Source organism: Staurois parvus, unplaced genomic scaffold (assembly GCF_062004578.1).
Source record: "Staurois parvus isolate SC_StPar_1 unplaced genomic scaffold, SC_StPar_1.0 ptg001955l, whole genome shotgun sequence".
Taxonomy (NCBI): Eukaryota; Metazoa; Chordata; class Amphibia; order Anura; family Ranidae; genus Staurois; species Staurois parvus.
The window spans coordinates 198,528-225,605 of record NW_028319751.1 but is presented as its reverse complement, the minus strand read 5'-3'; the positions used below and the strand labels follow the sequence as shown (position 1 = coordinate 225,605).

The following is a 27,078-nucleotide window of genomic DNA, read 5'->3' as shown; positions in this document are numbered from 1 at the left end:
CGGTTCGGCCTCTAGTGGGCGAACAGGGCAGTGGATCTTCAGTGGGCGGTAAAGGTGGTGCGCCCACGAAAGGGCGGTACAGGACGCAGCGGCCTCTGATGGGCGGAACGGGGCGGCGTGGCCTCTGATGGGCGGTACGGGGCGGCGCGGCCTCTGATGGGCGGTACGGGGCGGCGCGGCGCGGCCTCTGAGGGGCGGTACGGGGCGGTGTGGCCTCTGATGGGCGGTACAGGGTGGTGCGGTCTCTAGTGATAGGTAGTTCCGGGTTAGGAGGCGGGGCGTACAGTGTGAATGTCCTGTTTCGCTGTCAGGGATGGTATCCGGGTGACGGGACGGCTGTGTATTGAATTGGTCGGGGGCTCGGTTGTGACACGATGAGAGCGGGGTGTGTGCGGGGCCTGGGGCTGATATGGAATGGTGAGGAGTGAAGGGATCGGAGTCCTGCAGGCAGGGAGCTCTAGGTGCGGAGTGTGATCTGTCCGCCTGCCTGTCCTTGTATCGGGAGCTCGGATTCCGGGGAAGGGGCAGACTGTCCGCTCAGTTGGCGGGGATCAGGGCGGCCATTCCTGCATACGGCTGCAGGATCATGGGATCGGAGAGCAGCTCTCTGAGGGGATTCACCCTCCAGGATCCCCCGTGGAGCCAGCCCTCTGGGCTCACCATATACCCGGCTCTCCTCCAGGATGGACGCCTGGCCTCAGTCTTCGTCTATCAGCTGGAGAACCAGGAGAAGGTGGATAAAGCCGCTAAGGTATGAGATGGGACATCACTGGAGCTGTCATGTATCTACTGACAAAGGTGACCGTCCAATCATGGCTCAGCTGGTCACTGCTTGGGGGGGGGGGCAGAGACATCCAGGCTTTGGCAGCTCTGTATGGGAGAGGTGCAGGGTCACCATACCATCTGATTGTACAGTGTGCTGTCCATGTTCTATAAGGACATGTGCTGGAATAGGAGAACATAGGATTGTCCTTCTATGACATCGTCCAGGAAGATGTAACTGAGATTGTGCAATCAGATTGTAAGATCTACAGCAGCATTATATCCAAAGGACAAAATAAAATGGCAGTATGTGGAGGTTTACTTGTTGTATTAGCAAGCTGTACTGAGCTATGATTTCAGACAAATGGAGGTCATTGTGAAAGAGGGGGCGACATTCGTGTCTGTGACTGCAGTAATAACCCCCCTCCCCCGACATTGGTGCCTGTGACTGCAGTAATGACCCCCCGGCGTTGGTGCCTGTGACTGCAGTAATGACCCCCCGGCGTTGGTGCCTGTGACTGCAGTAATGACCCCCCGGCGTTGGTGCCTGTGACTGCAGTAATGACCCCCCGGCGTTGGTGCCTGTGACTGCAGTAATGACCCCCCGGCGTTGGCGCCTGTGACTGCAGTAATGACCCCCCGGCGTTGGCGCCTGTGACTGCAGTAATGACCCCCCGGCGTTGGCGCCTGTGACTGCAGTAATGACCCCCCGGCGTTGGCGCCTGTGACTGCAGTAATGACCCCCCGGCGTTGGCGCCTGTGACTGCAGTAATGACCCCCCGGCGTTGGCGCCTGTGACTGCAGTAATGACCCCCCGGCGTTGGCGCCTGTGACTGCAGTAATGACCCCCCGGCGTTGGCGCCTGTGACTGCAGTAATGACCCCCCGGCGTTGGCGCCTGTGACTGCAGTAATGACCCCCCGGCGTTGGCGCCTGTGACTGCAGTAATGACCCCCCGGCGTTGGCGCCTGTGACTGCAGTAATGACCCCCCGGCGTTGGCGCCTGTGACTGCAGTAATGACCCCCCGGCGTTGGCGCCTGTGACTGCAGTAATGACCCCCCGGCGTTGGCGCCTGTGACTGCAGTAATGACCCCCCGGCGTTGGCGCCTGTGACTGCAGTAATGACCCCCCGGCGTTGGCGCCTGTGACTGCAGTAATGACCCCCCGGCGTTGGCGCCTGTGACTGCAGTAATGACCCCCCGGCGTTGGCGCCTGTGACTGCAGTAATGACCCCCCGGCGTTGGCGCCTGTGACTGCAGTAATGACCCCCCGGCGTTGGCGCCTGTGACTGCAGTAATGACCCCCCGGCGTTGGCGCCTGTGACTGCAGTAATGACCCCCCGGCGTTGGCGCCTGTGACTGCAGTAATGACCCCCCGGCGTTGGCGCCTGTGACTGCAGTAATGACCCCCCGGCGTTGGCGCCTGTGACTGCAGTAATGACCCCCCGGCGTTGGCGCCTGTGACTGCAGTAATGACCCCCCGGCGTTGGCGCCTGTGACTGCAGTAATGACCCCCCGGCGTTGGCGCCTGTGACTGCAGTAATGACCCCCCGGCGTTGGCGCCTGTGACTGCAGTAATGACCCCCCGGCGTTGGCGCCTGTGACTGCAGTAATGACCCCCCGGCGTTGGCGCCTGTGACTGCAGTAATGACCCCCCGGCGTTGGCGCCTGTGACTGCAGTAATGACCCCCCGGCGTTGGCGCCTGTGACTGCAGTAATGACCCCCCGGCGTTGGCGCCTGTGACTGCAGTAATGACCCCCCGGCGTTGGCGCCTGTGACTGCAGTAATGACCCCCCGGCGTTGGCGCCTGTGACTGCAGTAATGACCCCCCGGCGTTGGCGCCTGTGACTGCAGTAATGACCCCCCGGCGTTGGCGCCTGTGACTGCAGTAATGACCCCCCGGCGTTGGCGCCTGTGACTGCAGTAATGACCCCCCGGCGTTGGCGCCTGTGACTGCAGTAATGACCCCCCGGCGTTGGCGCCTGTGACTGCAGTAATGAAACCCCGGCGTTGGCGCCTGTGACTGCAGTAATGAAACCCCGGCGTTGGCGCCTGTGACTGCAGTAATGAAACCCCGGCGTTGGCGCCTGTGACTGCAGTAATGAAACCCCGGCGTTGGCGCCTGTGACTGCAGTAATGACCCCCCGGCGTTGGCGCCTGTGACTGCAGTAATGACCCCCCGGCGTTGGCGCCTGTGACTGCAGTAATGACCCCCCGGCGTTGGCGCCTGTGACTGCAGTAATGACCCCCCGGCGTTGGCGCCTGTGACTGCAGTAATGACCCCCCGGCGTTGGCGCCTGTGACTGCAGTAATGACCCCCCGGCGTTGGCGCCTGTGACTGCAGTAATGACCCCCCGGCGTTGGCGCCTGTGACTGCAGTAATGACCCCCCGGCGTTGGCGCCTGTGACTGCAGTAATGACCCCCCGGCGTTGGCGCCTGTGACTGCAGTAATGACCCCCCGGCGTTGGCGCCTGTGACTGCAGTAATGACCCCCCGGCGTTGGCGCCTGTGACTGCAGTAATGACCCCCCCGGCGTTGGCGCCTGTGACTGCAGTAATGACCCCCCCGGCGTTGGCGCCTGTGACTGCAGTAATGACCCCCCCGGCGTTGGCGCCTGTGACTGCAGTAATGACCCCCCCGGCGTTGGCGCCTGTGACTGCAGTAATGACCCCCCCGGCGTTGGCGTCTGTGACTGCAGTAATGACCCCCCCGGCGTTGGCGTCTGTGACTGCAGTAATGACCCCCCCCGACGTTGGCGTCTGTGACTGCAGTAATGACCCCCCCCCGACGTTGGCGTCTGTGACTGCAGTAATGACCCCCCCGGCGTTGGCGTCTGTGACTGCAGTAATGATCCCCCGGCGTTGGCGTCTGTGACTGCAGTAATGACCCCCCGGCGTTGGCGTCTGTGACTGCAGTAATGACCCCCCGGCGTTGGCGTCTGTGACTGCAGTAATGACCCCCCGGCGTTGGCGTCTGTGACTGCAGTAATGACCCCCCGGCGTTGGCGTCTGTGACTGCAGTAATGACCCCCCGGCGTTGGCGTCTGTGACTGCAGTAATGACCCCCCGGCGTTGGCGTCTGTGACTGCAGTAATGACCCCCCGGCGTTGGCGTCTGTGACTGCAGTAATGACCCCCCGGCGTTGGCGTCGGTGACTGCAGTAATGACCCCCCGGCGTTGGCGTCGGTGACTGCAGTAATGACCCCCCGACGTTGGCGTCGGTGACTGCAGTAATGACCCCCCCCAACATTGGTGTGCAGTAATAACTCCACCCCCGGGCGTTGGTGTGGGCGACTGCAGTAATAACCCCCCCCCCCCCGGGCGTTGGTGTGGGCGACTGCAGTAATAACCCCCCCCCCCCCGGGCGTTGGTGTGGGCGACTGCAGTAATAACCCCCCCCCCCAGCGTTGGTGCCGGGCGACTGCAGTAATAACCCCCCCTCCCGGCGTTGGTGCCGGGCGACTGCAGTAATGACCCCCCGACGTTGGCGTCGGTGACTGCAGTAATGACCCCCCCCAACATTGGTGTGCAGTAATAACTCCACCCCCGGGCGTTGGTGTGGGCGACTGCAGTAATAACCCCCCCCCCGGGCGTTGGTGTGGGCGACTGCAGTAATAACCCCCCCCCCCCGGGCGTTGGTGTGGGCGACTGCAGTAATAACCCCCCCCTCCCGGCGTTGGTGCCGGGCGACTGCAGTAATAACCCCCCCTCCCGGCGTTGGTGCCGGGCGACTGCAGTAATAACCCCCCCTCCCGGCGTTGGTGCCGGGCGACTGCAGTAATAACCCCCCCTCCCGGCGTTGGTGCCGGGCGACTGCAGTAATAACCCCCCCTCCCGGCGTTGGTGCCGGGCGACTGCAGTAATAACCCCCCCTCCCGGCGTTGGTGCCGGGCGACTGCAGTAATAACCCCCCCCCTCCCGGCGTTGGTGCCGGGCGACTGCAGTAATAACCCCCCCCCTCCCGGCGTTGGTGCCGGGCGACTGCAGTAATAACCCCCCCCCTCCCGGCGTTGGTGCCGGGCGACTGCAGTAATAACCCCCCCCCCTCCCGGCGTTGGTGCCGGGCGACTGCAGTAATGACCCCCCGACGTTGGCGTCGGTGACTGCAGTAATGACCCCCCGACGTTGGCGTCGGTGACTGCAGTAATGACCCCCCCCAACATTGGTGTGCAGTAATAACTCCACCCCCGGGCGTTGGTGTGGGCGACTGCAGTAATAACCCCCCCCCCCCGGGCGTTGGTGTGGGCGACTGCAGTAATAACCCCCCCCCCCGGGCGTTGGTGTGGGCGACTGCAGTAATAACCCCCCCCCCCAGCGTTGGTGCCGGGCGACTGCAGTAATAACCCCCCCTCCCGGCGTTGGTGCCGGGCGACTGCAGTAATGACCCCCCGACGTTGGCGTCGGTGACTGCAGTAATGACCCCCCCCAACATTGGTGTGCAGTAATAACTCCACCCCCGGGCGTTGGTGTGGGCGACTGCAGTAATAACCCCCCCCCCGGGCGTTGGTGTGGGCGACTGCAGTAATAACCCCCCCCCCCCCGGGCGTTGGTGTGGGCGACTGCAGTAATAACCCCCCCCTCCCGGCGTTGGTGCCGGGCGACTGCAGTAATAACCCCCCCTCCCGGCGTTGGTGCCGGGCGACTGCAGTAATAACCCCCCCTCCCGGCGTTGGTGCCGGGCGACTGCAGTAATAACCCCCCCTCCCGGCGTTGGTGCCGGGCGACTGCAGTAATAACCCCCCCTCCCGGCGTTGGTGCCGGGCGACTGCAGTAATAACCCCCCCTCCCGGCGTTGGTGCCGGGCGACTGCAGTAATAACCCCCCCCCTCCCGGCGTTGGTGCCGGGCGACTGCAGTAATAACCCCCCCCCTCCCGGCGTTGGTGCCGGGCGACTGCAGTAATAACCCCCCCCCCCTCCCGGCGTTGGTGCCGGGCGACTGCAGTAATGACCCCCCGACGTTGGCGTCGGTGACTGCAGTAATGACCCCCCCCAACATTGGTGTGCAGTAATAACTCCACCCCCGGGCGTTGGTGTGGGCGACTGCAGTAATAACCCCCCCCCCGGGCGTTGGTGTGGGCGACTGCAGTAATAACCCCCCCCCCCCCGGGCGTTGGTGTGGGCGACTGCAGTAATAACCCCCCCCCCGGGCGTTGGTGTGGGCGACTGCAGTAATAACCCCCCTCCCGGCGTTGGTGCCGGGCGACTGCAGTAATAACCCCCCCTCCCGGCGTTGGTGCCGGGCGACTGCAGTAATAACCCCCCCTCCCGGCGTTGGTGCCGGGCGACTGCAGTAATAACCCCCCCTCCCGGCGTTGGTGCCGGGCGACTGCAGTAATAATCCCCCCTCCCGGCGTTGGTGCCGGGCGACTGCAGTAATAACCCCCCCTCCCGGCGTTGGTGCCGGGCGACTGCAGTAATAACCCCCCCCCTCCCGGCGTTGGTGCCGGGCGACTGCAGTAATAACCCCCCCCCCTCCCGGCGTTGGTGCCGGGCGACTGCAGTAATAACCCCCCCCCCCTCTTGGCGTTGGTGCCGGGCGACTGCAGTAATAAACCGCCCACCTCCCGGCGTTGGTGCCGGGCGACTGCAGTAATAACCCCCCCCCTCCCGGCGTTGGTGCCGGGCGACTGCAGTAATAACCCCCCCCTCCCGGCGTTGGTGCCGGGCGACTGCAGTAATAACCCCCCCCCCTCCCGGCGTTGGTGCCGGGCGACTGCAGTAATAACCCCCCCCCCTCCCGGCGTTTGTGCCGGGCGAATGCAGTAATAACGCCCCTCCCGGCGTTGGTGCCGGGCGACTGCAGTAATAACGCCCCCTCCCGGCGTTGGTGTCGGGCGACTGCAGTAATAACCCCCCCCCCCCTCCCGGCGTTGGTGCCGGGCGACTGCAGTAATAACGCCCCTCCCGGCGTTGGTGCCGGGCGACTGCAGTAATGCCCCCTCTCAGACATCCTATTGTTTTGAAAACCATCAACACACTAGAACTTGCATTCACCCATTTTTAATGGATATCATTCTGACCTGCAGTAGCTGACATGTTAGTTATTTTTTTACATGTACACTAAGCTGCCTTGGGCACCAAGCTCACCTGGCAGCTGAAAAATTGCTAAACCTGTGTAAACACAGTACTGCGTTTAGGTCTTGGACGTTCATTTCATTGGCCAGACGATGTACTGCGGCAGGGCGGTAGCTACAGGCAAAGCGGTGTACCTGTACTTCGCTCTGGCTGTACCAACACAGGGGGGCGCTGCACGCCCTAGCGGGCACACAGCACTCCCTCCCCCCGCACGACTGCTGTGTCCGGCGGACGCACCGGAATGAAGATCCCGGTAAACGGGACTCGGTGATCATGTGATCGCATAGCGATACATCACAATGTAAGCAAAGCTGTTATGAATTAATCTCATTCATAACAGCTCTGCTTCTCCTCCTAGTGAGCTGTGATTGTCCCAGAGCTGTCACATGATACATGGGACTAATCCCAGCACCCTGTACCCACCCAGCCAAAAATGCAGTGTTAGAAGGATCAGCCCCGTTCGCTGCCAGCACTAGCGTTTAGCCCCTCTGCTGTTCTTCACGTTAGATTTGTATGAATTGATTGTGGGCCAAGGCAATTTTATACATACAACTATACATCGCCGCCCACCCAAATTCAGCTCTTGCCAGACAATTCGCATGGAAACCTATCACGGTTTCTGAATTTAAAACTTTTTTGGGCCTAACCCTCAACATGGGCATTGCAAAAAAGAATTAATTGCAGTCATATTGGTCCACAGACCTGATTCATCATATGCCCATGTTCTCTGCTGTTACATATATGCCCAACATGGACCAGCAATGTACTGGTACATCGCTGGAATTTGAGTGGTTATACTGGGATGAAGCCTGTAGCCTCAGGCATCATCCTGGTATTGTTTTTTTTTCAATTGGAGGTCGGCTTTAATGTAAAAGCAATCCTAGTGGCCCATTAGCTGCTGAATTGTTTTTACAAGCAGTGGAAAGGGATTTCCAACTCCCCCCCGCCCTGCCGCCTTCCACAGTTTTCTTGAGTTCTCCTGTCCCACAGGGGAATCTAAGAGAATGCAGCCGGCAGATCCGCTGGCTGACCATAGGGCTGATCAGAGACCAGAAAGGCTCCAATCATCTCTACAGTCTAAGAAATCGGAAAGGTATGAGCATTTCATCACTTCAGTTTTGCAGTATATAAACCGCGCCATTTGTAAATTGGGAAAGCATCTGATTACACCGATGTTGGTGAGATCAGATGATGTAAGGGCAGAGGAGATATCTAGAGTCTAATAGATCCCAGATTTCTAAAAAAAAGAATACCTGTCAATGCCTATTGAAGTCACAGGGGATATTTACATTCCCTGTGATAGCAATAAAAGTGATTAAAAAAAAAAAAAAGAAAGGGACAGTGTAAAAATAATACAATCAAAATAACTAAATAAAAAAAAAAAAAAAAAAAAAAGCACCCTTGTGTGCGCAAGCGTTGACCCCATGGCGGTATGTAAACAGCTGTTGCACCATGCATGTGAGGTATTGCTGCAAACTTCAGATCGAGGACAGTAATTCTAGCACTAGACCTCCTGTGTAAATATACATTAATGACCTGTAAAGGCTTTTAAAGCGTCGCCTCTCGATTATAAAAATGTATGTAATTTGTTGCCATTGCACAGGCATGCGCAATTTTAAAGCATGTCATGTTTGGTATTCATTTACTCGGCGTAACATCTTTTATATTTTATAAAAACAATTGGGCAGTATATTGTGTTTTTGTGCATTCAAATTCTAAAAAGTGTATTTTTACCAAAAGATTTGCATTTGATAAATGGTTGCGCAAATAATGTGTGATGTAAAAAAATTCAATACCCATTGTTTTATTCTCTAAGGCCTCTGCTTTAAAAAAATTTAGATAATGTTTGGGGGTTCAAAGTAGTTTTCTAGCAAAAAAAAACGTTTTTTCATGTTAAAGTGACAGAAAAGGCTTGGTCTTCAAGAGTGGGTGATGTGTGGCATAAGCTTCTAATGTTGGCCCTGAAATGCCAGGATAGTAGAAGCAACCCCTCCAAATGACCCCTTTTGGAAAATAGACACTCCAACGTATTTACTAAGAGGCATGGTGAGTATTTTGCAGTTCTCATTTGTTTCCACGTGTTTTTGGAAAACGAAGAAAGAAAACTAATTTTATTCTTTTTTTTCCTTTCAAAACCCTGTGACAAAAATTATATCTGTAAAATGCTCACCATGCCTCTTAAAATTTCTTGGGGTGTCTAGTTTACAAAAAGGGGTCATTTGGGGGCGTGGTACTATCCTTACATTTTAGGGCCTCTGAAACTGTGATAGGTAGTGGGGAAGTGATATGAGGAAATATGCCCTTTGAAAGCCTGGAGGTGGTCATTGGATTTTGAGGGCCTGTATATAGCTAGGCTGCCAAAAAGTCTCTCACATGTGGTATCCCCATACTCTGGAGAAGTAGAAGAATGCATTTTGGGGTGTTATTCCACATATACCCATGGCATGCATGAGCAATATATCATTAAAGTAACACTTTTTGTGTAAAAATAAATAAAGAAAAATTGTCATTTTCAAAAAAATGTGTGGCAAAAAATAAAATGTTTCATGGACTCAGCATGCCTCTCTACAAAATCCTTGGGGTGTCTACTGTACAAAAAGGGGTTATTTGGGGGGGGGGGGTTGTACTGTCCTGGCATTTTAGCACCTCAAGAAATGTGGTAGGCAGTCAGAAAGTAAAAGCTGTGTAAATTCCAATATATATACCATAGATTGTAGATGCTATAACTTTCACACAAACCAATTAATATACATGTATTAAGATTTTTTTTTTTTACCAAAGAAATGTAGCAGAATACATTTTGGCCTAAATTTATGACTAACTTTGAGTTTATTGGATATTTTTTATAACCAAAAGTGAAAACTATAATTTTTTTGTTCAAAATGTTTGGTCTTGTTTTGTTTATGGTGCAACAAGTGAAAACCAGAGGTGATTAAATACCACCAAAAGAAATCTCTATTTGTGTGGGGAGAAAAAAAAGGATATAAATGTCGTTTGAATACAGCATTGCATGACCGCGCAATTACCAGTTGAAATAGCGCAGTGCTGAACAGCAAAAAATGGCCTGGTCAGGAAGGGGGGTAAATCTTCTGGAAGGCCAGAGGTTAATGAAGAAAAAGAAAAAAACCTTGATATTATATAAATGGCAATCACAAATTGGTGTAAAAATACATATAAATAATTTTGCTAGGATCTTACTAGCAGAAGCAAAGTTTAAAACAAACCTTGTAAAGTTTTATTCTGCTGAAAGAGTAGTTGATATTTGGAACAGACTTCCAGCAGAGTGAGTAATGAGTCAGCCTTGTTTCACATTTATGTGAGCTGTATATAGGGCAGCCCATTCATTTCAATAGGCTGCCCTACAAACAAGAAATATAGGGAAAAAGTCCCAGACCATTTAAAAAAGATGCAAAACCAAACTGAAGTGCGCAGTTTTGCATGCATTCTCGACATGCATGGATGTGAACCAAGCCTCAGTCATCAGGAAGGGTTAGTTCGCCTCTACCAAAAAGCACATTGTGTTGTCCTATATGGATAGGGTAGCATAGTGTGCTAAACATTTCTTACAGCTAGGAAGACTACCTTTCAGTTCAAAGAATGTAGGTTAAAACTTCAATAAAAAGTCTTCTCAAAATCTCCTGCAGCCTTTGACGGCTTCTTCCTCAGTTATTGTAGGGAGGAAGCAGCCATTGGGAGCAGTGGTTCGGGATGGAGCGCTGTCCTGTTCTTTGGGGCTGCACATACGCAACATATATTCTTTCCTGTCGCACCCACTAAGCTCATCATTGGCAACGGGAGAGTACATACTGCTCATGTGCTGCCCGAAAGAACAAGATAGTGCTCCCTCCCATGGCACTAGTGGACGCTGGTCCCAACAGCTGCTTCCTCTCTTCAGTAACTTGGGACGGAGTCATCATAGGCTGTAGAATTTTAATCACTTAAGGTCCACCCTATAGCAGTTTTACTGCTACAGGGCGGCCCTCCTGTGCAAAAGTGTGTGTGTTTTTGCACTTCTGCAATAGGGGGGCCCGCGCACAAGCGGATTGCTTCTGCTGTGAACACTCACAGCAGAAGGCGATCTGCGAGTGCTGCTGAACAGATGTCTGCCATCACCCACCGATTGTCGGGCAAGACACAGAACAGAGCTCTGCTTATGTAAACAAGGCAGAGCTCTGTTCTGACAGGTGGAGTGAATGATTAGGTGTTCCTGCAAAGCTGGGAACACGACCCTTCACTTCCTCTAGTAAAAGCACCACCTAGTGTATACAAGTCGCATAGCTAGGCACACAGTAAACCCTTTTGATCACCCTAGATGTTTAACCCCTTCCCAGCCAGTGTCATTAGTTCAGTGTCAGTGCATATTTTTAGCACTGATCACTATATTAGTGTCACTGGTTCCCACAATGTGTCAGTGTAAAAATGTTCGCCGCAATATTGCAGTCTGGCTAGAAGTCACTGGTTACTGCCACTACTAGTATTCAAATAAAAAAAGAAATTCCAGTGTATGTCCCATAGTTTTTAAATGCTATAACTTTTGTGCAAACTAATCAAACGCTTATTGGGTTTTTTTTTACCAAAAATTTGTAGAGGAATACATTTTGGCCTAAATTTATGAATAATTTTTTTTATTGGATCTGTTTTATAGCAGAAAATAAAATTTTTTTTTTTTTCAAAATTGTCGGCCTTTTTTTTTTTTTTTTAAATGCAAAAAGTAAAAACCGTAGAGGTGATCAAATACCACCTAAATGGTTTATTTGTGGGGAACAAATTACATAAATTTATGTACAGCATTGCATGACTGCACAATTTATGTAAACTAATGCAGTGCCTTATCGCAAAAAATGGCCTGGTCAGGAAGGGGCATAAATCTTTCAGAGGTCAAGTGGTTAAAGAAGAACTCCAGGAAAATATTTTATTATTGGTTTATTAATGTGCCCGTGCTGCATGGGTTAACTGCTCATTTTGTTTAGGGGTTCTGAGAGCCGAGACATAGTTACCTAATGCGCAATCTGATGGTTCTTGCCACTCCTGCCCCCCTGCACACTAGTGGTCTTGTGCATGGACTGTTCCTGATGTAATCACACCCATGGACCAGCTCTGGACATGAGGATGGCAGGAACAGTCCACCACTGGACGTGAGGGGAACGCTTTTTTCCAGAGAATTGACGGATCGGGTAAATATAGCCTTTCTGTGCATCCCTGGACAAAACCACTGCATGGGAAAACAAATTCTTGGAGTTCTGCTTTAGGAAACATTTTTATTCAGAGTTTGGCCTACATTCCTTGGACTGAAATGGATCCCTGGCTGGAAGGTAGGTTTAGCACACTATGCTGTTCCACCCATATGGGACAGCATAGTGTGCTTTTTAGTAAAGGTGAACTAACCCTTTAAAGCTGAAGGTTTTTTTTTTTGTTTTTGTTTTTTTCTAAATCATCACCAGGGTCAGTACTTACGCGAATGAAGAGTTTCTCATGTGCTGGTTGCCATTGTGTTCCTTAAAATCTTCAGTTCACTGCCCCCTTAACACTCCCACGATGATCTTCCAGTGCTGCTGGGTAATATGAGTGGCTCCACCTATCACATGCACTCCTCAAATGTGATAACTATGCCCGCCCCCTTGCTCCATTCATAGAAGCTGTAGTATCAGTTCCTATAATGAAAAGCGCTATATGGATAGAGGATAGGCAGATTATGCAAGCTCCTAGTACAACTGTGAATGGAAGAGGAGGGCAGACATAATTGGCACAGTTGCCACGTTTGAGTGCCATTGACAGGTGCAGCCACTTATATTAACCCCGGCAGCACTGGGAGATCACAGCTGTGGACTATCTGGGGGCAGAGGACTGAATATTCCAAGTAACACAGCAGCCAGCAGAACACAGGACACTCTCAATTCATGTAAGAATCGTCCTTGGTACTAATCTACAATAAAAAGGTTGAAGGGGGGGACCCAATGGATTGTTTGGTCTTTATCTGCCACGACTCTCTTCTATGTTTTTAAGATTCTTCCAAGCTGCATGAATTATTTGTACCGCATTCATTATTTTACCTTGTGACACTCTCATCAGAATGCTCGGTAAACACTCCGCTCTTCTCAGTTAGCATCTCATAGAACATCTGGTAATGGCAGCCAAAAATGTAGTAAAAACATGACAATCTTTGTGATTTGAACTTTGGGTAGAAAATACAAGAAAGCTGATCATTCTCCAACACTCCTTGTATGGGGAGATTTATATCAGGAACTATTGTTGAAATCTGGTTTGATAGTTCATTGTTTAGGTGAGAGGCAGAGTTCATGGAGACTGAGCTGCTGTGACCAGGGCCCATTCTATTGCCACAGACACCTGGGAAGCAGGTTGTTTTCTTTAGCAGCGTATCCACATTTGAATGTACCAGACATGTTTCAGCTCAGCAACAATAACTTTGATTTGGATCCCTAGCTCATGTGTTGTGTTGCACTTCTCTTTAACCTCCAGCATGTTTCAGCTCAGGTGTTATTTGCATAGCTAAATGTGCACTGTCAGCATCATCCCCCCCATCCACGTCTGCCAGGAGGAGGGCACAACGTTTGTGCATTTGTGCCGTGGTAATTATCAACAACAGAAATGAACTTTGTGTCCTATCCCAGGTGGCTGTACTATTTTTCTACCTTGCTATCTGCAAAGGGAGCTGTAGAAGGAAACCTCAAGGGGTTAAACACAGCACATTCAGTATTTGCATATGGAGGAGATAGTTCATGCTTCCCTCCCAGTAATGAGACTCTTTTCAGACCTATTCAGAGAGAGAGTTTTGAATCGCTGTTCCTTTTGCAGAGTTTAAAGTGAATAGGAAATTAAATTACTTTCTGTTCATCAGCTTTTCAATCGTTGCATGATGTGTCTGTATTAAAGTGACACTAAAGCCAGCCATAGATGAGCGATTTTCTTTCCTGAATCCACAGGTTGCAGGAAAGACAATTGTTCGGTTTCCCATTCAACACAGTCAGTGTTGATGGGAGAATCCCTCGCGTAGAGCCATTTTGTTCTCCTGGCGGGGGAAGCCGTCCCAGCCGGGAGAACACAACGATTACTGCTAGCAGCTATAATAGCCATTAGCAAAAATCCTATGTAGACTCCGGCAGGCTGGTTGAAGCAACCAATCAACTTGGGTACATTCTGTCTGCACATACATGGTTCAAATCTGGACCGGTCCCTGCTGAACTGGCTGAGGTTCGAACCGGCTTAAGGCCTCCATCACAGGAGTGTGCACAAATGTGAGTTTTTCTGCACACGTTGAGCAAGGGCACAAAGAAAACAATTGTTCTCTATATACCCTGTTCACACCGCACTCGTATCACATGCAGATTTTTTATGTTCGGAATCTGCAACATGTATAACACTCACTGAAACGCGCATGAAATCTGATGTAAACTTGTGTGTCTGCAAGTGAGAGCTGCACATTTTTTTCCAACAGTTTTTCTGCACATATGGTGTGAACGAGGTCTAAATGATATCCTTAGGGCTCATGTACACGGGGCGTTTGGAAAACTCTTCTGAAACGGACTGCTGGAAAACGTAGGTTAAAAAAACGGCAGTCTAGCTGCGTTTGCATACGTCGTTTATGCATGTTTATGTGCGTTTGCATTTAGAAGCGTTTTTAAAAGATAACCTCAGGAGACCTTCCCAAATGCCCAGAATGCACTGAAAAAGTGTAAACCATTAACTATTTCAGACATTTTCAGAGAAATAGGGAGAACAGAGGCAGAGAGCGCAGTTAACAAAAGCTTCTAAACTCAAACGCTTATAAACGCGGTTAACCGCGCTTACACGCGTTTGGCGTTTGAAACACCAGTAAAATCTACTCCTTAACACAAGTTTGGTGCATTAAAAAAAATGACTGTAAACTCAACTGCCTGTAAAGGACTGTAAATGACTGTGTACATGGACACATAGGAAAACAGAGAGAGTTCAGGGGATGCTGAAAAAACCGTTGAACAGCTCCTGAATATGAGTTTAGCAGCTGCAGTGTACATGAGTCCTTATTCTGCATTCACTACATAATGGCCTTGTATTGTATTTTTCATTAAATCGTCTTTTGGCATTTTTCTGCCTTGCAACGTCCTCTGTGAGCTCCCAGACCTCTTCTTTTGTCTCTCATTTCTGTCTGTTTGGTATGAGCAATGCAGTTTAGTTGCAGTCATGTGCGCTGATCTACACAAACTGCAAATCCCATAGCCCCAAGTCCAATCTCGGGAGTGAGCAAGAGAGGGTTGCTACCAGGGGTGGACTGTCCATTTGAGCACTTGGGCACTGCCCGAGGGCCCGGGGTCAGTAGGGGGCCCCATGAGATGCCCCTGGTACCTTTTTTAAATTGGCTTTTTCATAGGTTTTTGTGGCTGTGGGTGACGACACGGGGCCCCATGATCCCGAGTTGCCCGGGGGCCCCATGAGTTGTCAGTCTGCCCTGGTTGCTACTTTCCTACATACAGTGGGACCATAGAGAACAAACTTATCTACCCACTAGCAGGAAGTCGGGTCACAGCTGCAAAGTCATTTGGAGGAGGCTGAGAGCAATACAAGGTCATTTCTGAGTTAAGAATGCATACTTGAATAGAATTTTTTCTTCTTAAGGCTAGGTTCACACCTATGCAGTTTGCGTTTGATCAGTTTCTACAGTGCGTTTTGCGTTGTTTTGCATTTTTTGCACATGTGTTTTTGCCATGTTTTGGTGTTTTTTTTTCTTGTTGCTAGGCAGATTTAAAACGCAAAATGCGGTAAAAACGCACTATATGCTTTTTTGCAGCGTTTCCATTGAAGTCTATAGAACCAAAAACACAACTTTCTGCATTCAAAAAAGTCCCTGACCCTTTCCAAAAAAATGCATCGGATGAAAACGCGGAGATGTGAACCAGTTCCATCAGGAATCATATTAAATGGACTGTAGTGCATTTCTGCAACACGCTGCGGACAACGCTTAGGTGTGAACCTAGGGAAACCAGAGTTTAGTGTCACTTTAAGATCCCAAGGGGCAATGCAGATGCCTGAGGGTGGTTCAATCATCCTTTTTGCCTAACCTCTCTTTAATGTCTATGTGGGCCTTTAAAGGGTTGTCACAATTCAGTTTTCACAATCTTTGTAATCATCATCTTAAAAGGGTGATCATTAAAGCAGGGCTTGACAAATTTGCTTTGAATCTAGGAGCCACAGCTAAAAAAGTTAGGAGTCGTTTTTTTTTTTTTTTTTTTTTTTTCTTTGGTTGTCCACGCCTGGGGCAAGGCAACTTTTGGGCGACAAGCTTCACACTATTTGATTTGCTGTGCAAGAATCACAATCCCAAAATGCACTGGTGTGAATGGAGCCACCCTGGTTCACACATCTGCGATTCTGGATGTGTTTTCAAACTCTTGCTTGGCATGCAAATGCATGACAACTAGATATTATGTGTTCCTGTTGAGGTGGTTCAATAAGATGCGATCCACACGCATTGTGTTTTGAGTGCCATTATGAAAAGGGTCCTGTGCGAGTTTGTAGTGGTGCGTTCCAGGCTTACAAGTGATAGAGTAGAGTGGCATGCGGAGATAAGTGTTGACAGGAGTTTTTGCATTGAAGTCAGTGGGAGGCGTTTTTGCATTGATGTCAGTGGGGGTGAATTTGCATTGAAGTCAGTGGAAGGCAGTGTGTATGAACCCAGGCGCCAGGATAGAATTTCTAGTCACCATGGTGACCCGGCGCCTAGGATTTGTGGAGTTCTACATTAAAGCATCATTCTTGCAGTATTTTAGCTTATATCCTAAAGCAATTAGGACTTTTTTTTTTTTTTTTTTTGAAATTCACGCGGTAGTAAATCAGGGGGAAAAAATCCCCTGCTGTCACTGCTGCAGAGGCTTCCATCTTCACGCGGTGTTTCTTGTGGGTTCGCGATCTCTGGTCATCTGACAGCCCGGGCCGCGATGACGTCACTCCTACGAATGCGCACAGGAGTCCAAGGCCAGGGCACACAGCTCTGAAGGAACGGCACGGGTATACTGTTCCTTCAGAGCGCATGCGCCGGCTTTAGGAAAGAGAGAATATCTCCTAAATGGTGCACGTTTTGGAGATATTCATTTTACCTACAAGTAAGCTTTATTGTAAGCTTACCTATAGGTCAAATTAAAAAAAGTGTTTACTACCACTTTAAGAATATTATTTGTAGCTCTCTTCAAAACCCAAGAGATATGAATCCACTCAAGAAACCTGAAAGTGGTTCTAAAGGCAGGTTTTTTTTTTTTTTTACCGTAATGCATTCTATGCATTAAGGTAAAAAACTTTCTAGGTGCCGCTCCCCCCTCAGCCCCTCCCCTTTAATTTTTTTTAAGCCTCCTCTTGATCCAGCGATGTGAATGAGAGAAGCTGCTCTTCCAGGTCTTTCCTCATTGGCTTAAACAGCAGTGGGAGTCATTGGCTCCTGTTGCTGTCAATCACAGTTAGTGAGCCAATGAGGGGTGGGGGGCCAAAGCCATGCTCTGTGTGTTTATGGACAATGTCCATTCCCAGGAGCACAGTTTGGGAGTGAGCCTGCTCAAGCTCCCCCATAGCAAGAGGCTTGCTATTGGGAGGCACCCGGAAGGGGGGAGAAGCCAGGGTCACTGATGGGGGACCCAAAAAATTAAATTTGTTACTGTAATTAAATCTGCAAGTAAATCTAACACTACCCTGCCCCCAGACTAACATTGCTGCTGTCCAAAGATGCCCCCTGTGAAAACAGAGGGAAGAAAACCTAGTATATTACGTTTTAGGTTTTGAGTTTTATATCACTTTAATGTGATCAAATGTATGGACCAGCAGAGGGAGGAGTTGGTGCTGTGAGCTTGCCAGGTCAACTGTATTGAATAAAGCTGATAAGAGGTGAAAATAATCTGACAACTTCATCAGTGTGGCTATGCTTTTTCACTATCCAATTAGCCGGATGAAGGATGGTTGGTGATCAAATTGTACAACTTAAGTGCATTATAGAAAATTAGATAAGCGATACTCTTAGATAAGCAGCACTATCTGGAAGTAATATTTCAGTCACAAGACTTGCTTTTGAAAGTACTCGTCACTCTTTTCAGACAGTTACAAAATACATAAATGTGTTCATGTATGCCTGTGTATTTTTATGTGTGTATTTCTCTGTTTTGCTAGCGTCTTTTCATAAAGGCATGCTTTTGCGTGTGTGTTTGTGTGTGCGCATGCGCGTGTTTTCTCAGTTTTTTTTTCTATTAATTTTCTCTTTTGTATTTTAGCATTTGAAAACCTTACGTCATCCATGTCTGCTCCGTTTCTTGTTGTGTACTGTGGAGGAAGATGGGATCTACCTTGTAACAGAGCGTGTGCAGCCCCTGGAAATGCTTCTTGAGAAACTAACAAGTGATGAAATTTGTGCAGGAATCTATGACATTTTACAAGCTCTGGTATTTCTACATGACCGGGTAAACATTTCCTGAGGATTTTTTTTTTTATTGCATTATTTTGTTTCTTTTGTTTATATTGCTAATGTTTTGTTAAACATTTTTATTTCTAATTAGATTTTAAACACTTTTAGTGCCTACAAAAATGGCCTTTCATTGGCAAATGCAATGTGCTTTTGACATCGCTTTTGGATGCTTCTGAGATCATTCAGACTTCATTGAAGGTGCTTTTAACCTGCTTGACCTATTCTTGTTTCCTTTAGACCTGTATGGCGAGAAAAACCATTCTGGAGCAAATGAAAGCTTGTCAAAAAAACACTGGCCCTAACTCTGTTTTTTTTTTTTACAGTATCACAGTTGCAAATTTTTACATCTAGTAATGAATTATTCTTTAAAAGCTTTGCTTTTTCATGTGCTCCCACATTTCTACCTGTAATCTACTTCAGGAAAGGTTTGGAAGCTTTTGACCCAAGTCCTAAATCCATCCTAGTGCCCCCCCAAAAAACCTGTTTTACAGGACTCAATAACTCAAGCTCCAGTTTACACACCGAAGTAAGGCCTCTGTTGTAAATTTGCTTTGCTGTCTGAAGTGCAATCCGAACAGACAGGAATAGACCGACAATGAGGAGGTGTTTCAACGCCTTTTTTAACCCACTAATTACCAAACAGATGCCCTGCAACTGCCTGCCTCAATAGCAATAGGGGGAGTGATGAAGAGGCTGTAAAAATGTAGCTCAACCATGGGGTTTTACCACCTTTCAATCTGAAGTGTAAATGAGGCCTAAATAGGTTGGACTCCTTCATCTGCCTGTTAAGATTAATCATACATAGAGTCTGACATGTTTATTTACAATACAAAAAAAAAATAATTTAAAAATAAAAAGTTAAATATCTGGTAGCCCTGGTTAACAGTGTTGCGACTTGTCTTGCGATTTGAAACTGTCAAATCGCATGACAAGTCGTACCCTATTGTGCGCAGTGGAACTATTCAAATTCGTTGGAGTCGCACCAATTTTAAAAGCAGTTCCTGCACTATTTTTGCAATTTCGGGTGTGACTTGCATAGGCATCTATGCATGAAATCGCACAGATGTCTTCCAAGTCGCACCTTATGTCACACTGACATGCGACTTTGAAATAGTGTGACGTCAAGTCGCACAATTTCAAAGTCTGATCTGGTGTGAACCAGGGCTTAAAGTTATAAACTTTAACAAAACAAATATACATCTACCCTATTACATTTTACTTGGGATGCACCGAAATTTCGGCCACCGAAACATATCGGCTGAAAATAGCCCTATCAGCATTTTTCCAATAGGAAAAATTTAGCTGATACATGTGCCAATACAGGAGCCTGTGTGTACTGCAGATGTGAGGTGGCGGCTGAGAAAGGCAGGAGAGGAGGAGTGTATACAGTGACTGGCTGTCACTATATGTCAGTGCCGGTTTTTAAATGTAATTACCGGCTTTTTTCTTCTTCACTATAGCTCAGAGAATTAGCTGTCACTTTCCCTCCAGCTAAAATAAAAAGTTTCCTTTTAGTTTTATTTCCTGAGATAAAATAAACAGTTTCCTTTCGCTCCAGGGAAAGTGACAGCTAATTCTGTGAGCTATAGTGAAGACAAAAAAAAAATCCAGCAATTGCATTTAAAAACCGGCACTGACATATACGGGAAGATTTACTAAAACTAGTGCTCTTAGAATCTGCTGTAGGTGTTGATGGTAGCCAATCAGCTTCTAACCTCAGCTTGTTCAATTAAGCTTTGGCAATAAAACCTGGAAGCTGATTGGTTTCTATGCAGAGCTGCACCAGATTTTGCACTCTCCAATCTTAGTAAATAACCCCCATAGTGACAGCCAGTGAGGAAGCCTCTCTGTATACACTGCTCCTCTCCTGCCCCCTCCTTGCACATTGCCCCCACCCCCTCCCCCCTACAAAGAGGACCTGTCACTCATATGCTATCACATATGGGACTATTTGTCCCCTATGTGATTTAGCAATAAAATCATAAGTTTTTAAAAAAATATATATATATACATGAAAGTAGAAAAAACACCGAAAAAAAAAATTGAAGCCTCCCCACTCCCACATACACAGAAGTTTTGGTTCGGTTTTTGGCCACATGCATTCTGAATTTTCGTTGTCGGCACCATAATTTTTCACTTTGGTGCATCACTACATTTTACCTTTTGTAATGTTGAACTGTGGGCAAAATTTTAAAAGAAAGAAGAAGACAGGAACACTGAGGAGGGGGACTTAAGCAGGGGAGGAATAAGTGCGGTGGAAGAAGGTGAACAACAGCACAGCCTCTGATTGTGAGCCGCTGCTCAAAGCTATTTTTTTATCAGCAGCTTCTAGGGGACAGTTCTGCTATAAGTGCTTATGAGTCCACAGCAGAAGGGATAATGTAGCAGACATAAAGTAAACTGACCTGGTCAGCTGGAAGTGGTTCTGTGCTGCCATATGCCCTACATTGGTAGCAGTGAAAGGATTAATAGTGTGACAGCTCTATTCTTTCTGCAATTAAATTGTACAGCAGCATTGTCACTGTGTAGCCGGGGTAGTCTGAAATAGACCTTTTCGTTCTAAATGGCCTTTTAAGTGAGGGATAAAAAAGTTAAAGCCCAACCATAGCTGACACTTTAAGTACAGTGCCTTGAAAAAGTATTCATACCCCTTGAAATTTTCACATTTTGTCATGTTACAACCAAACGTAAATTTATTTTATTGGGATTTTTATGTGATAGACGACCAGTGCTCTCCAAACTGTGGCCCGGGGGCTGGATGCTGCCCTTTGCTTCCTTTTATCCGGCCCTTGGGGCATTACTTCATTTACCGACACCAATAATGGGGCACAGTTCCTCCCATTGACACCAATGAAGAGGCACAGTTCCCAATGACGCCAACAATGGGGCCCAATGACTCCAATGATGGGGCACAATTCCTCCCAATTACACCAGTGATGGGGCACAGTTCATCCCAATTACACCAGTAATGGCACAATTCCTTACAATTACCTCAATGATGGGGCACAATTCCTCCCAATGACACCAAGGATGGGACATTGTTTACTCAAACTGATGCTGGGACATTTTCTACTCCTGATGGTCACAGTGTGGCCCCTCTAACGTCTTTAGGACAGTAAATTGGCCCTTTGTTTAAAAAGTTTGAAGACCCCTGTGATAGACCAACACAAAGTAGCACATAATTGTGAAGTGGATGGAAAATGATAAATGATAAAATTTTTTACAAATCTGTGAAAAGTGTGACATGCCCATTCTTCTTTGTAAAATAGCTCAAGCTCTGTCAGATTGGGTGGAGAGCGTCTGTGAACGGCAATTTTCAAGTCTTTCCACAGATTCTTAATTGGATTTAGGTCTGAACTTTGACTGGGCCATTCTAACACATGAATCTGCTTTGATGTAAACCATTCCATTGTAGCTCTGGGTGTATGTTTAGGGTCGTTGTCCTGCTGGAAGGTGAACCTATGCTCCAGTCTCAATTCTTTTGCAGACTCCTAACAGGTTTTCTTCTAAGATTGCCCTGTATTTGGCTCTATCCATCTTCCCATCAACTCTGACCAGCTTTCCTGTCCCTGCTGAAGAAAAGCATTCCCACAATATGATGCTGACACCACCATGTTTCATGGTGGGGATGGTGTGTTCAGGGTGATGTGCAGTGTTCGTTTTCCACTTCACATAGTGTTTTTTGCTTTTAGGCCAAAAAGTTCAATTTTGGTCTCATCTGACCAGAACACCTTTTTCCATGTTTGCAGTGTCCCCCACATTTGGCAAACGGGACAGCTTATGGCTTTCTTTCAACAATGGCTTTCTTCTTGCCACTCTTCCATAAAGGCCAGATTTGTGGAGTGCATGACTAATAGTTGTCCTGTGGACAGATTCTCCCATTTGAGCTGTGGATCTCTGCAGCTTCTCCAGAGTTACCATGGGCCTCTTGGCTACTTCTCTGATTAATGCTGTCCTTGTCTGGCCTGTCCGTTTTAGGTGGACAGCTATGTCTTGGTAGGTTTGCAGTTGTGCCATACTCTTTCCATTTTTGGATGATAGATTGAACAATGCTCCATGGGATGTTCAAAGCTTGGGATATTTTTTAATAACCTAACCCTGCTTTAAACTTCTTCACAACTTCCCTGACCTGTCTGGTGTGTTCTTTGGCCTTCATGATGCTGTTTGTTTACTAATGTTCTCTAACAAACCTCCAAGGGCTCTCTCTTTCACTATCTAAATTTGCAAAGCTGGTAGGGACATACCCAAAAAGACTTGTAGCTGTAATTGCAGCGAAAGGTGGTTCTACAAAATATGTGCCACTTTGTGTTGGTCTATCACATAAAATCCCAATAAAATACGTTTTACGTTTTTGGTTGTAACATGACAAAATGTGGAAAAATTCAAGGGGTATGAATACTTTTTCAGTGAATTGTAGTTGCAGCAACATGCTTTTTTGTGGTTGCTTTTGTTATAAAGGTTTAAACCATATGAACAAAAGCTGACCATTTTCAGCCCCTTCAAGAGTGTTTATATGGTTTGTCTCCACTCATGTAGCTGTCCCTTTTTTCCTGCATGTAAAGTTTTTAGGAAAAATATAAATAAAGGTATGTGAATCTGAATTAAAAAGAATACGGAATTCCATTTACATGCATTAATTACATTTGGGGGTATGTTTATCAAGCAGTGAATGTGACATTCACCAATTATTCACTGCAGGTGAATCTTGTGTTTTAAATTGCAGTGAATAATTGGTGAATTACACTGCTTTATAAACCTGGGTCTGGATTACTAGAAAACAATGCATTTTGCTATAGTAAATCTTTAAAAGAGAAGTATGGCTTTCGTGGTTTTCCCCCCCTCCTTAATTACCTAGATGGATGCAGCATCGGTCCCCTGCCGGCTCTAAGGGTGAGTACTTGTTTTCACAGCCACTCTGAGCTGTCTGCTCTGCCCCACCCACCCACCACGCTCTGGGCTGCTAGATCAGGCTCTCAACAGCTCGCTGAGAAGCTGAGCCAGGTGCTGCTCCAGACTCTGGGGTGGAACCCTACTTTAAAGTTATGATCATTCCCCAGCCTGGACCGGCTGAGTGATGTCAGCCAACAGTGGGCTTCAGCCTGCTGTCAGCTGAAAATGGGTCACAGGAGTGTAGATTGAACTGCACTCCTGTGATCCATAGGAGAAGTATGTGCTTCTCCTTTTTTAAGTGTTTTGTCATTATTATTGATGATAATTTTTTTTTTTAAATCAATCGAGTTGACCTATAGTCAGATACTGCTAAAAGATTATTCTGTGTTTTATGGAAGTCTTATTGTTTTTATTGCAGGGAAAGGTTTCCCATAACAATGTGTGTCTTTCCTCTTTGTTTGTGAGTGAAGATGGACACTGGAAGTTGGGCGGAATGGAGATGGTGTGCAAGTTAACAGAGGTGGTTCCTGAGGTAAGGCTTTAATGGCTGTAGTATAATGTGCTGACATGGAGTAAGCAAATGTGTACTAATTATGTGCCTCACAACTACATCAGACCTAAATATTCTTTTTCAAAGTTCAATAATACTCCACAATAAAATTTTAAGCAGATCTCTGCTTTCTTTAAACCGTTAGATTATTGCAATGTTCAAGAAAACCTGCTGGCTCCAATGCTGCTAAATATCACTTGTTCCATGCATCACCAACATTGACAGTGTTGAACGCTGTAAGAATAGTAGGATGGTGGAGACCATCCAGGTAAGGCTGTTTGGATGTTGTAGTCAGGCATATTTTGTATATTTTGTTTGTACACTTTGTAATTGATCCCACAGTAGACTTCATAAGACATGCAATATCCCCAGATAATTGCATCTGCTGAACATGTTAAAGTGGAGAAGAGGTCCCCTGAGATTCAATGGCTGACTTAATTAAGTGCATAAGTCACATCATTATTTCCTCAGATCCTCTAGATTCTGCACTCCTCATAACATAAAAGAATTTACACCCTGGTCAAATTGACATTTTAATCTCTGCAAGCTTTGTAGGGAAAACAATGCAAAGTTTATTGATAGTAAATCTCTGACATATTAACCACTTGTCATCCTGAACCATGTGATTAGATGTAGCCAATCACAGCATCACAATAGTAAGCAGGCTGTCATGAATGAAAGCCGTTCATGACAGTTAAAACTTGCTTATAATGATCATTACAAGCAATAAAAATCACCCCCCCCCCTTAGAAGTATAGTGTCACTATAGTGACACTGCACTACTGATGACAGTATGTAAAAAAGAAAAAAAAAGTTTAAAAATTGTTCGAAAATTTTTTTTTCCTTGTACTGTCACCAGTATCCCACACTGGTCTGATGCTGTACTGTACTGGTGCCAGCATGCAAAGAAAAAAAATTGTGGGAGAAAAATATATTTAATTTCTTCATTTTCCAAAAGGTGGTGACAAAAAAATTGTGGCCCTTTTTTTTTTTTTTTTTTTTTGGTTTCAAAATATAGCAAAAAATAAGAAACCCAGTGGTGATTAAATACCACTAAAAGTAAGCTCTATTTGGGTGAAAAAAAAATATAAATTTAATTTGGGTACAATGCAGCATGATCAAGCAATTGCTAGTTAAAGTAGCACAGTGCTGAACAGCATAAAAATGCCTTGGTCATTCTCCTGTGATTTCGTTTTATCTGTTGAGAGCCAAATTGACATGGATAATGACAAATGAATGCCCGTCAGCACTCCTACAAGATAAGATGATCCTCTTTGAAAGGACTTGGGATCCATGGATCAGATAGCTGTCGGACTCCCCGTGAGACAGTCTACCTATCCGAGATGAGAGCATACCTCTATTTCCCCCCCCCCCCCTTTTTAATTTACTCTATTTTCCTTTCTTCTCTTTTTCTATTTTTTGGTTGAATTTATTGGCGGCATGCCACTCTGTAGCGGCCATTTATGCAATGTCAAGACTTTATTGATGTGCCTTTTCTTCTGCCTGTAACACTGGTGCGAGCCTAGATACCTCTGTTGTTGGAATTATATATTTTTTTTTTTGTCCTTTTTTCCTTTTTCCTCCCATATGTTTCAGGGAGGTATTTGTACTTTACTAAAAAATCAATAAAAACCTATTGAAAGTAAAAATGCCCTGGTCATAAATATGGTGAAACCTTCCTGAGGTGAAGTGGTTAAAACAGAGATGCAAAACATAATGCTTTACTACGTCCATCTACTCTTCTTGTTCTCCTTGTTCCCAGAACCCTCCCATCCGTTTTTTAGCACATATTGGGGACGTATTAGTCATACTCTGGAACTAAAAGGAGAAAATCAAAATATTGTCATATTTTAACACAATCCCTTTATGGAATGATGAATTCTATATTCCAGAAAAAAAGTGGATACTTTTTTTTTTTTTTTTTTTTACACTTTATTCCTATCAAGGCCCTTTGTGATGTTACTGCTCAGCTTTTAGATTTAGCAACAAACAAATATAAAAACATTGCCTCTCAAAGTTGTGATGGTTCTTCCTCCTTTGCTGACCCCCAAACCCTGCATTTCAGGATTTCAAGTGACTGATCTTTTGCTATATCCATCAAACCTTGGCACATTTTTTTCCTTATCTTTTATCCCCTCTTTCCTACCTAAGCTGTTTCAAAAATCTCTCCCTGCAACCTCCATAGCTCAGACTACTTCCTCCCACAGAAAATATTTTTTGGGATCTGAGCTGGAAAAAAATTAAAGTTGACTAGTAGAAAGACAAAGCACATGGGAAATCTGAAATATTTGCCATGTATAAAGAAGTGAAAAGTGAAATCTCTTAATCAGGATTATAGAAAGAGTATTAGGAGTGGAGGTGCCTTGTCTTTCTACTAGTCAGCTTTACTCAGGTGTTTTCCTAACCTTTTTCGTCCTGCAGTTGCATCTCCTAGTCTAATCTGATATTGAGATGAACCCTTTAACCCTTTGCAACATATGGACCTGACAGCAGGGGTTTTACACATAATCCGGTGGCTGCAGCCACCACGATTGTGTATAAATCTGATCGTCAGATTCCTGCCTGTCAGGTGGAAGCAATCGGGCGACTGCACTGATTTCCTACCTTCACTGAATATGTCATCCATCTTTTGGTTCACTTAGTAGTTGCTCTGAAATAGCCTCATCATTTTCACATCAAACCATTCTCTTTGGTTTCCTGTTTATAAGATCAGTGGCTGCTATACCTCATTTTTTCACCAGCCACTGGTCTCGGCACATCCCTTCTGTAGTTCTTTTTCCAGGAAGCAGTGATTTAATTCATCCCCACTTGCAGTGGTGAGGGAACAAGACTCTCAGACACATTCAACTTGTACAGCCCTGGTGTACCCGCCGACATTCACTACAAGGACATGTAAAGAAGTTTATGCCCAGAGTTCTGCTTTAACTATGTAACATCCTTTAACCCAGGAGCTGAACCACAGTAAAGCCACTAATGGGACCCAGTGTGCAACTCATTGTGCTACAGAACTGCCTTGAGCACATCAGGCCACGAACACTATGCCTTGCTGGATAGAAGAGTTGCAAATCTGTGAATTAAGCTTTTAGTAAAGCTCTAACCTTTTTTTGGTGCTGGAGCCATTTTGTTTTCCTGATTTCCTGCACAAATGTTAAAATGCATGATTTAGGCCTGATGATGAATGCATAAATCTGTCAAAATATTATATATTTTCTTAAAGCAGAGATCCTGAAAATAAAATGGTGCACTTGCGTTGGTACGTGCGGGCAGGAAGCTTTAAAAAAAATTTTTTTTGAGGGGGGTATTTTTTTAAATTTTATTTATTTAATTTTTTATTTATTTAATTTTTTATTTACTTTTTTGCTATCG

General features: G+C 46.8%; 1 protein-coding gene across 3 annotated transcripts in view; it reads left to right on the top strand.

The window, feature by feature from the left end:
- The first annotated feature begins 274 nt into the window (after positions 1-274).
- The window catches only part of SCYL3 (SCY1 like pseudokinase 3), a 102,584-nt gene continuing 75,780 nt past the window's right edge, over positions 275-27,078 (top strand). The window contains exons 1-3 of one of the 3 annotated variants that reach the window (XM_089664580.1): positions 275-751; positions 18,082-18,267; positions 23,581-23,694. In XM_089664580.1, the coding sequence (XP_089520706.1) occupies positions 587-751; positions 18,082-18,267; positions 23,581-23,694 (465 nt within the window). In that variant the 5' untranslated portion in view covers positions 275-586. The remainder of the gene's footprint in view (positions 752-18,081; positions 18,268-23,580; positions 23,695-27,078) is intronic. The other 2 variants (XM_089664581.1, XM_089664582.1) reach the window with 2 other exon arrangements.